The following is a 14,135-nucleotide window of genomic DNA, read 5'->3' as shown; positions in this document are numbered from 1 at the left end:
GAATCCACCAACCACAGCCAGGTGCAAAATGGGGAAGTGGATGTACACCTAGAATTCAGGAACAGGGTGTCTCTTGAGCACGTTTGGCCACAGAAGTTGTTTTCAGTAGTAGAACTGAGCTCACAACACTTTCATAAAAGAATCCACTCCTGGTCCCCCCTCTTCCCTCCTGCCACCCAAAGCTCTTTCTTATAGCAGCCAAGTTTAGAAGGGGAGGAAAACAATTCTCTGCCTGCTCTGCCCACGTACACTCACAAGGGAAAGAACCCCACTGCCTCCTGAGTAGAGATGCTATCTTCATATCACACCATTCGCTTGGTAACGTCACATATCAAAGCCTGGTGCATCTGCACCACTTGCTACCCTGGTGTGGCAAAGGGTATAAAACAGATCAGCTATGCGCTCTCCAGGAGAGACAAGGAAAGCAGTGCTCTCTCAGCAATATGGGCATAATAGTGATCTAGCTTACTGAGAACATATAAAGATCTTTGAACACTTGAAACATGCTACACAACTAAGCATCGTAATAGCATGCCCCTTCTAATAGAGGAACCTACTTGGGTGGTGCCAAGTTTACCCATAAGAAGAGTTCTTGTGGGGCATCTGAGGCTGTTTTCTATTACGACTACGTGAGAAGGGCCCTGCTTTCAAAGTGACCTCTGCGACCATGAACCCACCCACCCACCCACCCGGAACACATACCTGTCAAAGGAAGATGACTGCACGGCAGAACTCTCTGGATATCGTCCCCTGTCGCGGTGGTCAAAATCACTAAACCGGTTCTGCTGGCGACTGTATTCAGATCCATGGCTAAAGCGCGCATCTGTGTCCAAGGACATTTTTTTACTTTCATTCCAGTAGGACTCGTCTCTTCTAAAGGGGGGGAAGAGACAGGATAAATGACTGTAATTTCCGTGGTCTAGCACAGCAAGCACCGACCCAGGTAGAAACAGCTTCAGAAACTCACGTTTCTTTTTCTTTCTTTTTTTTAAGAAAACACAGACGTTTCCCATTTTACATAGCTGGCAATTTTAACAAGTTACCACCCTATGTTCTAAGTAAAGGCTTAGAGAAGATGGGCCCCATCTGAGAAGGGAACAAGCACTACCTGTGATCGACGTCACGAGGCCGTTTCAGGGAATTTCTTTTCTCTTGCTCGTAACGGAGCTGCTGCTGCTGCCGCCGAAGCTCTTCTCGTTCACGCGCAATCCGCTCCGCTTCCTTGCGACGCTCCTAGCCAGGAAGGAGGACAGTCAGAATTCTCTAAAAAGCGACACACACAGAGGCGGCCCTGGGCCAGAGCGTGTGGGCGTCTGCAGTGCTCCAACCATGACAGATGAAGGAGTGGGACAAGACACATTAAAAATATTGGCTGAAAGGCAAAGCTACTGCTTCTCTTGTTGTACCGGAGTTTCTTACTACAAGGGGGCACTTAGGGATAAACGTATAGCGAGATTTCTGGCTTCAATTACTCATTATACAGATCTGGATAAAATTGGTTACCTATTCACAAATACAGCAAAATCCATCCTGTTAAACCTGGCTTGTTTTGCGGTGAAAGTGGCAAAAATTAGGAAAGCTTTAGTGGCCCTTGATAACGAAGATGGCTGGTAAAAATCCCAGCACCATATATGATGTTTTATATGTAACTACTTGTCATTTAATACAATGCTGTGCCATAATGTAATGTTTGTATCTTATGACTCTGATCTTGTATTTGGCTAAAACCCATATTGGGTTGCCTTAATAATAAAATTCATATTATTATTAGAAGGGGGCACTCTGCTTGGGGCAGGGAGGGACAGGTGGGTTATTTATTTATTTATGTAAGCCAGCCTTCATCCCAATGGATTCTACAGCAACTTTCAATACAACAACACTCACAATACAGCCTTCATATGAACAGTACAACTGAGGCACAAAACTAGTGGTTGCGGCTTGCTTGTACCAAGAATAAAATGCCGGGGAAATCATGAGACTCTGCAGGTAACCTCATAGGTTGATTTTAAGCACAAATGCAGCCATGATTCCAATCAGAGGCAATGAGGTGGATATGCCTGAAGTGCAACACAGTTGTACTTAAAAGGGTTCCAACATTAACTGCGGGCCACGAATGTCGGCAGTGCTCCTGAAAAGCTGCGTAGGCCTCTCTGTGGAACCACACAGGGATTGCGAGAGCTTGCTTACTACCAAAGTTGGACGGTGCACATCTCTCCAATTTAACACTCTTTCCACCACCCGATTAAAGCTTGGACCAAGTTGTGTGATAGATACTAACGCAGACTACGCAGGTGCTGCTCAAGTGACATGATTTGCTCTATGGTAGAAACTGAAATTCAGCAGCTGTACATATTCCAAAAAGCTCAGCCATCAAAACAGATGTGCGGGTCAACTCCAGAAGCTCTATAGTACAGAGCAAGCATCCGGTGGAATTTCTATCCCCAGGGAACAGGCGGCACTAATGTCCTTAAGTTCTGCGTCACAACTGGGGAGATCCAGCAATACACGTGATCAAGGCGCTTCAGGAGGACAGGTGAGCGCCCCAAACGCACCTGCTCAATGCGAATGCGCTCCCTCTCCAGACGCTCGCGCTCCATCCTCTCGCGCTCCAGCTTCTGCCTCTCAATCTCCAAGCGCTCCCGCTCCCTCTGCAAGCGCTCCCGTTCTTCGCGCTCGCGCATGATCCTGACGCGCTCCCTTTCGCGCCTCTCGCGTTCCGCGATTTCTCTTCGCCTGCAAAAGTGAGGGCTTCAGAAATGGGGCAGCTTCAGACTGCCTTTCTAGGCCCTCTGCCAGCAAGAGGACAAGGGGCTCCTGGGGAAGTTAACTCTCTCCATGAGCCACAACAGGTCATGGAGAAAAGCCGGTGGTTAGGGCAACGATGAAAAAGTTACTTAGAGGAGATTCTGGTTCTTTGGAGAGCAAGACAGGAGGAAAATGCTCTTTACAGACATTGCTAGCTCCATCAACTTGTTCTGAGTGATGTGCTGGGGTCTATTATAGTGAGCATGGAATTTCCCTCAGGGCGTGCAGAAGGGGGTGAGGGTTGTTCTTGCAAGTTAACTAAAAATGATAAAGCAAGGAAGAAAGGTAACCAGAGAGGGTAGCTAGTTTATGTTTTATCCATTTGGTCTAATTTCATTGTGCATAACAATTTTAAAACTTCTTGCACATCAGAATTGTTATCTTTTTTCCCCTCCTCTTCCACTAGCAACCAGTGTCAAAACTTTGTGTGCCATGCTGGACCACCACCACATTAGGATGACCATATGCTTGCAATGAACTCACGTGTCTAGAGCCTGTGAGGGGATTAAGCACCCTCCCCCTTCCACAGACTGCTTCCGCTCTACAGATCCCCTCCCTCTGCAACGCCCACGGGATATTTGGAACCGTGGCACGAGCTGGCAAAGTGTAGCTCTGGTGTCAGGGTACTGTCTTTCTTAAACATGCCAGAAGTTGTAAGAAAGCAGCAGCTTCGCACGGCGCCTAGCACATCTGTCTTCTTACGGTTTCCGCAAAACAAACTTCACTCCCTTACCTTCGCAGCTCTACAGCACGCCGTATTCGTTCCAGTCGAACAATGTGCTCCCTCAATCTTTGCTCCTTCATCTTCTCAAAGGGCAAGATGTCCTTTCTGCCTCGATAGTCTCTGAACTTCATTTTATCTTGAAGGAAACGCTCTTTGTTCCTTAACATAGGTGGCTGGAGACAAAGTTTTTGCCAATATCAGTTAGGGACACTTGTTTATACCATGACTAGAATCAAATCTTGCCATATTCACCTATCTAGCGCCCAAATGCCAAGAGCCCATTTCTATTTGAAGAAAGAAAAAGAAAAAAAAGGAGTAAGCTGGCCACCAAGAAGGTTTTATGATAGGAAGAAGTATCTTGGATGAATGTGTGGTTGTTTACCAAAGGGACAGGAGAAAGACTGGCTCCAGAGAGGAAGAGGGAGGTGCCTCCTTGTCCAGTCCCCAGGCAAGTCTTTCTTGGAAGCAGGGAGAAGGTGGCTGCATTTAATCAAGAATGTTGTGCAAATTCTTTGGATGCATGTTAAGTTCCAGAACTCTGCTGTTAAATTATGTAGACTCCTTTGTGACCACCCCCACACCCTCTTCACACACACACACACACACACACACACACACTACTTTCCTGCTATACTTAAAATCCACTTTCTTAGAAATAGGTAGAAACTAGGGCCAAAACAGACCAATGTTTAGAGAAATACTTACTTTCTCAAACCTTCCCCGTCTTATTGGCCTGCTGTGAACTTGGTCTCCTTTTGTTTGGTCTAGAACCACCATATGACTTGGATTTTTCACACCTTTGGAAGAAAAAGTGACATGCTTAATTACTCAAATAAGAGGGAGGGAAATTAGATGTTTTGCTAGCTTAGTACAAGTTTCAGGAAAAGTCATTTTTGTTAATTTTGAGGTTGAAGTTTATTTTTACCAAAATTATTTCAATTAAAATTAGAAAATCAATATAGAAACCTTGTCAACTGTTATAGATAGCAGTAAAATTGTTCCACTGTTTCTTATTACAAAATACCCAGTGGGGATTCAGCAACTTCTTAGAGGAAATGCTAGATCGCCCTTCCCCAATATGGTGCCTTCCAGATGTGTTAGACTACAACTGGCTGAGGGATTATGGGAGTTGTAGTCCAATACATCTGGAGAGCACCAGGTTGGGGGAGGCTGTGCTAGGTTATTCCACCTACAAGGACAGCTCCCTGCCCCAAAGACCCATCAATATGGCTTAATTACTTCATAAAAGCATTAGAGCTAAATGGTATGAACACAAGTACATGTTGCAGATTTATCCGTAATGAGGAAAAAACCTCCAATGCGTACTTATTCGCTTCTTTTCGTCTGGGGTCCTAGCAGGCTCCTGAACAGGGCAGCTGGATCCATTGTCACTCTTCTCATCTTTACCTTCTGGCTTTTTCACATCCTTGCTTTCTTTCTTCTCTGATTTGTCAGATTTCTTGTCATCCTTTTTGGAGGGAGTCCTTTTAAAAACAGGTAACAGAGGTGGTGAAGAATTTGCTTCCCGGGTTGGGGAGAGACCAATGAGAACTCACCCCATTTTCAGAATAACTATCAATATGTAGAATTTCCAAATTATAGCTTTTATTTATAGCTATTATAGCATGGATGTAGGTTTTTAAAATTATTATTAGTAATAATAATTATTACTAATTATTATTATTATTAATAACACTTAATAATTATTATTAATAATAATTAATAATAATAATTTATTAGTAGTAAATTATAGCATGGATGTAGGTTTTTAAAATTATTATTAGTGAGGAATCTGTAGTAACTCCAGTATTTCTCGGTGGTTCCCTCTTCTAAAAACAGAACACTATACAGCATGTTATCTGTCCAAATTGAGGCCACTGCCCCTGAGAAATGCTTTCATTGAACTGAGATTTCAAGGGATGTCAACCACAGTGCTGGATGGACACTACTACAATGTACCATTCGAATCGAGATTATGCATCTGTGGTCAACAAGTGGAAGATGTAGCACACTACATGTTAACTTGCCCTCTGTATAGGGACCCAAGAGAGAGACTCTTGAAACCGCTGCTGACATATGGAGGCAAGAATGCCCAAGCAGAAACCGTTCTCTTCCTCCTTAGCGATACCAACAGTTATGGTCACTCATAAAGTGGCCCTGTTTGCACTGGCAGCGAAAAAGATTAGGAAGAGAGAACTAGATAAAATTGTTATAAACTGCCACGGAGACTCAGAGTGCTGAGCGAAATAAGAGCTTTAGTCATAGCAAATTTAAGGTTGTCTGTATGGTTCTTGTGTGGCGCAGAGCGGTAAAGCAGCAGTTTCTGCAGCTGAAGCTCTCCCCACGGCCTGAGTTCAATCCCAGCGGAAGCTGGTTTCAGGCAGCCGGCTTGGGTCAAGTCAGCCTTCCATCCTCCCGAGGTCGGTAAAATGAGTACCCAGTTAGCTGGGGGAAAGGTAATAACAGCTGGGGAAGGCAACGGCAAACCACCCCGCTGTAAGGCCTGCCAAGAAAACGTCAGTGAAAGCTGGCATCCCTCCAAGAGTCAGTAATGACTCAGTGCTTGAACGAGAGGGTATGGTTCTCTTGGTTATTCGAAACTATTGTGTACTTCTATAGTTGTATGCTCTTCTATGAATGTATTTGTCATGGCCTTTGGCTAGCACAATAAACTTATGACTATGACTATATAGCTGTCATTCTTAAAAGATCCTGGTCTTGATGGATTTATTCGTGGTCATGAAAACATGATTGAGTGCGAGTGGGTAACTCCTGCTGAAGTACCCAAAGTCAGAGGACCAGATGAAGAAGCTTTTCCGTAGCTTGAAGTGGGGCCTTGGTGCTCGGCATAGCCCCCTTGCCTTGCTTGTCGGGAGCAGAATTATGAAAAAATGTGCAGTTATGCAGAAGTTGCTCACTTTGCATAAATTATACTGGTTACAAATTCCAACTTTTTTTGGTGGAGCTCTTTTTTTTCTTCTTTTTTTTAAAGGAAAAGAAGAAAACTATGCAGTACAAATAGCCAGGCTAGTAAGCAGCCCTTTGGCTTGTGTTGTTTTCAAGCAAGTTCTGGTTGGGGCAGCCCAAACCAAGCTGCAGTTCAGGCGCTTACTTGTTGGCTTTGTCACTTGACGCCGTCTTCTTCTCTCCAGGATTCCTACCAGAACTAGATTTCTCATCGCTATCTTTCTTCATCTCCTTCTTAGAAGGATCACCCTTTACCTGCAAAAGAAAAGACAGCACTGAGCACTGACTGCCCATCAGGATACGGAGCCATGCTGGCCTCATAGACTGCAGAGAGCCATTTCTTATTAGACCAAAGCAATTTTACAATGGTGTAAGCTTTACATTCCTATTCGTTGTCAGCTGCTGCTATTAGAACAAGAAACGGGGGGAGATAACCCCATTAGGTGACAAGAGCTGTGCCCTGGAGGTAACCGATTCCAAGCTCAACAGGAACCAAACCAATAGTAGACAGGCTGAGCTCCTCAAGACCCTTATATTTCCCTTCCCAGATCAACTTCAGAACAACCTCCTGGTGATTTAAGGTATTCAGCCTGGCTTGTTTCAGATCCAGTTCACTTACAGAAGCTCCTATACAGAACCCCCAAACCAGCCCCATTCCTCAACGCTGCACCCAGCAAACTAGGCTCTCTGAGCACAGAGTGAGTAGGTAGCTTTGGATGTATTATTTTTTAAAATGGAGCAAGCGTAAGTTGATGCTAGAAATCAAGCAAGTGCCATAATCTCTTGCCACCCAGCTTCTTGAAGGGGATGTATTTTCCTCTCCCTGCTCTGGGTTTTGCACCAGACTGCCAAGAAGGCACGCCATGCTTACTTTCTCGACAGAAATCTGTTGCCCGTGCAGTTCTGTACGATGAAGATGGGCTATGCACCTTGCCACTTCTGTGCTTGAGGACATGGTCACAATGCCATAGCACTTGGCTCCAGGGCTTCGGGCACTGGTGACCACTTTAGCAGCAAGAACCTATAAAAGCAGTAACAGACAAAAGTCAAGGTTCTCAATCAGCAGTTATTGTTTTGCTACTCTGTATACAGGAGCGCGATGCTAGGCTGAATACTTGGACCCATGCTGCTTGCCTAAATCTCACACTAGGAAGCGTGGAGGAAGTGGACAGGCCACCCACTACAGTCACGTCATTATGGTATGCTGCAGATTGTTAGACTTGCATGACTTGCTGGCCAAGAGAAAAGCAGCTGCTCAATAAGAGGAAATAGATTCCCTTGTTTGGCTACATTAAGGTCACCATTTCGATCACTTTGCTCAAGTGTTGTTCGACTGACTGCTCCTGCTTAGATCAAGATAACCAAAGTACCACCTTTCTTTCAACACTCCATTGCCCTCTCTCTTGTCCTTAGCATGGAATTTCTTTTCCTTCCAGACCATCAGGGGCCGGTATAAGCCAGACGGGCTACAAGCAGGACAATAATTTTATCTTGTCTTGAAGCAACCTCCTCACAGGCAAGGAAGAAACAAACCCTAAGAGGGCTACTTGTCAAAATAGGTCATAAGAGTTAGTGCTGCGCTGTATGTGACATGTTGATTTGAGAGTAATTTCAGGCCTAAGAAACCACTGCAGTGATCACCACTTGTTCCTCACTGCCAGGTCTGTATAGGTTTATTTCATGCTCCACCTCTGGCAAATATGCCGTTTCAACCCCCGCCCCCCTCTAAGAAGCACTCAAGTTGACATGTTCAGCCCTAGAGTTCTTGCGAACACTAACCACAGAATCCTGTTGATACACTATGGCAGGGGAGGGCGACTTGTGGCCTACAGCTCCCTTCAGGCCTGGGCATCATAGAGAATGGTGATGGTTGATAGGAGCTGTAGGCCGAAATCTCTGGAGGGCCAGAAGTTGCCCATTCCTACACTGTGGGTTGCCTAGCACATGCAGGCCATCAAAACATTAAACCCTAGTTGACATTCAGGAACGGCCTTTGCAAAGAAAGCAAGAGCTGTGTCTTCATTTGCTTTCTTCTTAAAAATGTTCCAGTGAGGTAAATAGAACTTACTTTCAAGCAGGGTGGATCTACTTAAATCACGAAAAATTACCAATTTAAAAAAAGTTCCCAACTTTCTAATTCCTATTATTTCTTGAATGAACATGCATTGTTTATAGATTGCTATAATAAATAAAACATCTGTTTACAGAATATTTCTTCTCCCCAAGAGCATACTCCCAAACTTCCCCACATGCCTTGTGGAACAACTTTAAAATTAAAGACTTCATTTTTTCTGTTTGCATGTAAGGACAATAAGCAAGATCACTTCCTTGAAGTCTAAGTGCCCAGTACAAAGGCGAGTAGTAGCTGGATAGAACACTATTGTTGTGTTTCTCAGAAAACTCCTGCTTTCGATGGGAGGCAAATGACGAGGCTTGCTAAGTAATCTACAAAGCTTTTATTAAGCAACAAACATCTCTTCTACCTGAAGAGAGTCTAATCTCTTGGAAATTTCCCCCTAGGCAAAACTATGCCAACTAAGCAAGACAATTGTCCGCTCAAGAAGAATAGGAAGCCACTTTCCAAACACCCGTAACTTCAGAGAGCCTGGTGTGGAAGCAGGTTCTGGCGCAATCCTAGCGGACCGACTTTCTCACGCCTTCCTTTCGCTCCGTGCATTTGAGCTTCCAACGGACCCTAGCATCAGCGAGCTTGTCGGGACGCTCTTCTCCGGAAGAAAGCTCACTTCCCACTGAGTTTGTAGGATTTTGCCTTGAGGAGATAAGCTCTGGAGAGGGCTGATTTCCAACTGGGGTATCGCCTGTGAGAGCTTCCTCCCCCACTGGTACAGGCTGGCTGGTGTCTGGTGCCTCCTCCTCTATTTCCGAATCTGATTCTGACAACTATGTTCCTCCAAGAGTTGGAAAGTTACGTGTCCATACTCTTTGGCCGACAACCTAAACATCCATAGTTTGCACAACACACACAACAGAAAATGACCTATTCTGCCGTTTATTAAGCTTGACCTCAAAAATCCCATTGTTTGCCTCTGGTTTGTTCTTTTACATAAGAAAAGAGACTTTAACTAAATGGTGGAGGGCCATGAATTCAGTTTTAGATTATGTGTGTAGACTTTAATGTGACGTGCAATGCAGTTCATCTAGTTGATAACGCTGACAATTTTTTCAAGTCCTTTTAATATTTGATTTAGTCACGCTTCTTTTAAGAGTGAACGCTGGACTGCGGCCTCCATCACTTAGAAGCCAGTTGTTCAACTAAACAGAACACTTTGTTGACGCTTAGGCACAGCCATACCTTTCCATACTTGCCAAAGAGGTTTTTCAGGTCAGCAGCTTTTGTGTTGGAGGACAACCCACTGACCCATAAGTTCTTAGTAGAGCTGCTGCTGCTCCCACTGCTGGCACTTCCTAAAACGAAATTGAAATGTTTCAGTGCCAATGTGCAGCAACACCACTTTGGGAACAAAGAGCGATTCTGCAAGCCAACATCGACCCACAACTTGCTGTTGAAAAACAAGCAGTGGACAAAGTTTACTGAGTTTGAAGCGCAAGCAGGACAGGTCTGGGATATGTGAGCTTTGTCACCAACTCCACAGCAGCACGGAAACCGGTTTTGTATTTTACAAGGTTTTCTGAAGCTGGTAGGGTGGGGGGGGTATCCCTACCCCAGTGGAGAAGTCCCAACATCTCCAGTTAAAAAGATCAGGTCATGCAACAGACCCTTCTCTACCTGAAATTCTGGAGATTGCTGCCAGTCAGAACAGGCTGCACTAGATAGGGAGACAAATTGTCTGACCTAGCAAAAGGCGGCTTTCCATGTTCCTCACAAGTTATCTGCTTCCAAGTTACTTTTGTGAAGCCAAAGATCATTTTGTGAATCAACAGTATTACACTTTTTTTAAAAAACAAGCCTGATATCCAAGTACAAAAACACCCATTGACTGACGTTCCCACATCATGTCATGTGTGTGCATGCGCAGCTGCTCAATCCACCATGTGGTACTGCATGAGGCCCTCAGAGCCAAAGAAGTTGTCCACCCCTAATTTATAGAAGTTACCTAATATGGGTAAGTTGTAACTAGAGATGTGAAGGCCCCCCCAAAAATGGAAAAATTCAGGGGAAAACTGTCCCTCCCCCATTTTTCCAAATCCATTTTTGTTTTTCCAAAAAAATGAAAAAAATGAAGAAAAAATGGATTGCAGGATGTTTTATCGCGATGAATAAAATGTTTAAGACAAGGTGTTCAGATATTTACTTCTCGAAATGATTTCTAAAAACTATGTATAATATCAGGTTATTTCAATGCCTGTGCACCATGAACAAACATGTCCTAGGTTGCAAACTGAGACTACAACTCTCAAATGCAAGCGCAAGATGCATTTCTACCTCTAGGGGGCACTGCCATTGAAGCAGAGGCTGAAACTGATAGTGATAACCATAGCTCAGAAAATGAATCTGATTAAATTTCATGCATATTCACTGAGTCTCGGTCCCCCTTTTTTCTCAGTTTTTTATGGGAATGGGTGCTTTATGTCTTGACACTGGAGGACTAGTGGAGATATAAATAATTTTCTTTGTTACTAATGTTGGTTTCTTCTGTTGTTTTTTAAAATTGTTTTTTGCGTGCTCCTCATAAACTGGCAGAACCAAAGAGGTTCCTTACAGTTCAGGTGTTCCTAACAGTTCAGGAGCTTGTAGCTCCATTTGTTACCAAAAAAATAATAATAAAAAAAAAAATTAAAAAGTCAATTAAATTTGTAATAATTGTTTGAATACACTGTACTTTTAATATACCAAATGTAATTATTTTATGCTAAACCAACTTGGACATAATTACATTTTATGTTCCTAAAATAACAAAGTAACTTTCAATTTGTAAAAAGTGCTAATACTGCATTATTTTTGTGAACCGCCCAGAGAGCTCCAGCTATTGGGCGGTATAGAAATGTAACAAATAAATAAATAAATTATTTCAATTTTTCCGAAAATTTCCATTTCCCCCCGAAACCCCTCAGAAAAACCCAGTTTTTTTCCATGGCTTCAAAATTTCTGGAAATTTTACATCTCTAACAATTCACTGTGTTTTTAAGTCAACTGCTTTTGTAATTACCATAAGTTATCAAACCTGTTGATGAGTAGTGCATCCTTTTTGATGTTCCAAAGGATGTTGCTCTAATAAAGTTAATTATTCTAAAATACTTGACCAATGCTTTACCAGTCAAACTCCCAACACTTAGGATTTCTCATTCCACCTGAGATGCCATACTGTAAGAGAGTTTGTCTTCCTAAATGAATCGGTTTTCTATTTAAAATTCCATTGGCAATTGATTATATTATCTTAGCAGTTATCATTCCGTAAACTCTTTATGGGATATTTAGCAGGGTGCTCCCGGTCCACAAGGTTCTTTGTTAAAACATTTCTCAAGAGGCAAAGGTCACCAGTATCGATTGGAAGGAATACTTCCGCTTATAGTTTTTCCACTGGACTAAAAAAGCAGCAGTAGAATACAACCAAAAACTCAAATCTAAAGCAGAGGTAGGAAACCTTGTTCTGTCAAGGCCTACGTTCTCACAGGAGTAACTTGTGGAGAGCCAGGGGTTGACCCATTGGTGGGCTTGAGTCTTTTCTCTTTCTCTCAGCCCTCCCCTTTTCTTTCTCTCTCCTCCTTCCAACGCCCAAGCTAGGACACCCTTTGAAAGCATGTATTTGGTCAGATCTGTATTTTCAAAACACCCCACAGCTAAAATAACCAACTGTCCCCATTGAGTTACAATCTCCTGTTCAAGAAAGATTTAAATCAGGTAATGAAAAAAACTGAAGTGACAACAATGAGAGCATGACCAACTCTTGTTTTAAAAACTATTATGGGCAGGAAGAAAAATCTCTGGAGCTTCTTGTCACATGCCTTGCTACTAGATTGAAGTGTACAAATCCAATGTACCACTATATAGGTCACATTACCTTTGTCATCCTTGGATGTACTCTTGTTTTCTTTAGATTCCTTAGTAGAGCTAAAATGAGGAACAAATCAAAGGAAATTGAACGTGCAGAATTTGCTTGTCAAGGAACTTACACTATTAAACAAGTCATTTCAAAAAAAGGAAAAAAGAAAAAAAGGGGGGAAGGCAGGGCTGGACTGTAATTTGAGGAAAAGTGATTTCCCCTCATCATGGCTTCTTGCACTGATTTTCCCCAAGATGCCTGAAGATCTAGATTTTTCTGGCAATTTTATTCAGTGGATATATGGTAATCTTCTCCACATTTCAGGACTGGGACTTGACTTCATTTTGGTGTTTCTTAGAACTGAGAGTTGTTCATTACCATCACAAGGGTACTTAAAACTTGACTATTTGAAAAAATAAAAAATAAAATGCGGTCAATTCATCAATGCAACCAGCAGGACAAAGCATATACGAAGATCCCGATTTTTTTTTTTTAAAACACAGGAAACTTATGGCCATCAAAACATTTTATAGGCAGGAGCATAAGATACTAATTACAAGTTTCTTGCTGCTACCCCCTTAATGCAGAGTGATCTTATTGAATGCTGGCAGTATCTTAAAGAACTGACATAGAAAGACAAACCTCTTTGCTTGACCAGAGGCCCCAGTAGACGAGGGACCTTTCTTCAAAGTATCCTTGTCTTTGTCTCCAGATTCTGCTTTCTTCGTGTTTTCTCGGGCTTCCTTCTTGACAGGATCCCCCTTCACGCTGTCTTCCTTCTTACCATCTTTATGGTTCTCGGTCATCTCATAATCTTTGCCTTCCTTCTCCAGGCTCGGTGCAATAGCATCCTGCCCATCTTTTGGCTTGCTTGCTTCTGAATCTGTAATTTTCAGATTTTTACCTGTTTCTAGAAGGTCATCCCCATCAAAATCCAGAGTGATGGCATCTTCAGCCTGGATTGTAACCGATATGTTATCATCCTCAGCTTCTTTCACAGAGACGTTAGCTTCCATCTCTTCGTGAGCCGAGTGATCAGCCTCAGCTAGGCTTTCTTCTGAAGGAAGAGGTTTAGATACTTCTTGTGTACCATCACCAGAACCTGCTTTATCTAAGAGGATTTAACAGGAATAAATATGGCAAAACAAGAAGTTTAAACATTTTTATACGTATAAGCTAGACGAGAGGACCTAGAAAATACAAAGCCAGTTATTAGAACTGATGGAAGGTTAGGAAAAAAAACATAGGGGGAATTAACATATAAACCAATCTTTTACCCAGGAGCATTCATTCTTCATGGTAAACAAATTCTCTAGACAAAAATATCAATTCTGAACAGAAGGAGACGGGTAAGGTTCCATCCAGAAGATACCTGTTCTTCAGTACAAGTATCTGGCTTCCATTGCTGGCATTAATGTGCAAGCAGTGTTTCTTCGTGGCCTAAAAGCAAGTGATAGCCGAAGTCAGTATGACCACACTTCCATTTACAAGTTCTGTTCATCTTCTGTATCCTTGTGATGGCCCACAATTCAACAGCTGAATCCTTCACAGCTCTGCAACTGCCATTCTTCTGCTTTCCAAATCTTGCTGGCCAGCCACATTGCAGTTACAGAGATCAGCTGTACCACTTCGTGCACAAACGTAGGCCAAAGTTCACTAAGGGCTTGAAGTCTTCA

At 42.9% G+C, this 14,135-nt stretch overlaps 1 protein-coding gene across 3 annotated transcripts in view; it reads right to left on the bottom strand.

The window, feature by feature from the left end:
- The window catches only part of SLTM (SAFB like transcription modulator), a 33,187-nt gene that overhangs the window by 5,895 nt on the left and 13,157 nt on the right, over positions 1–14,135 (bottom strand). For 2 of the 3 annotated variants that reach the window (XM_063142424.1, XM_063142425.1), the window contains exons 7-17: positions 13,102–13,570; positions 12,478–12,527; positions 9,810–9,922; positions 7,368–7,517; positions 6,642–6,751; positions 4,856–5,013; positions 4,235–4,326; positions 3,539–3,702; positions 2,553–2,733; positions 1,109–1,233; positions 703–873 (exon numbers count right to left, since the gene is read on the bottom strand). In XM_063142424.1, coding sequence (XP_062998494.1) covers positions 703–873; positions 1,109–1,233; positions 2,553–2,733; positions 3,539–3,702; positions 4,235–4,326; positions 4,856–5,013; positions 6,642–6,751; positions 7,368–7,517; positions 9,810–9,922; positions 12,478–12,527; positions 13,102–13,570 — 1,783 coding nt within the window. The remainder of the gene's footprint in view (positions 1–702; positions 874–1,108; positions 1,234–2,552; positions 2,734–3,538; positions 3,703–4,234; positions 4,327–4,855; positions 5,014–6,641; positions 6,752–7,367; positions 7,518–9,809; positions 9,923–12,477; positions 12,528–13,101; positions 13,571–14,135) is intronic. The other variant, XM_063142426.1, reaches the window with a different exon arrangement.

Source organism: Elgaria multicarinata, chromosome 16 (genome assembly GCF_023053635.1).
Source record: "Elgaria multicarinata webbii isolate HBS135686 ecotype San Diego chromosome 16, rElgMul1.1.pri, whole genome shotgun sequence".
Lineage (NCBI taxonomy): Eukaryota > Metazoa > Chordata > Lepidosauria > Squamata > Anguidae > Elgaria > Elgaria multicarinata.
Note: the sequence above shows the minus strand (reverse complement) of the source record. Positions and strands in the feature narration are given on the sequence as shown.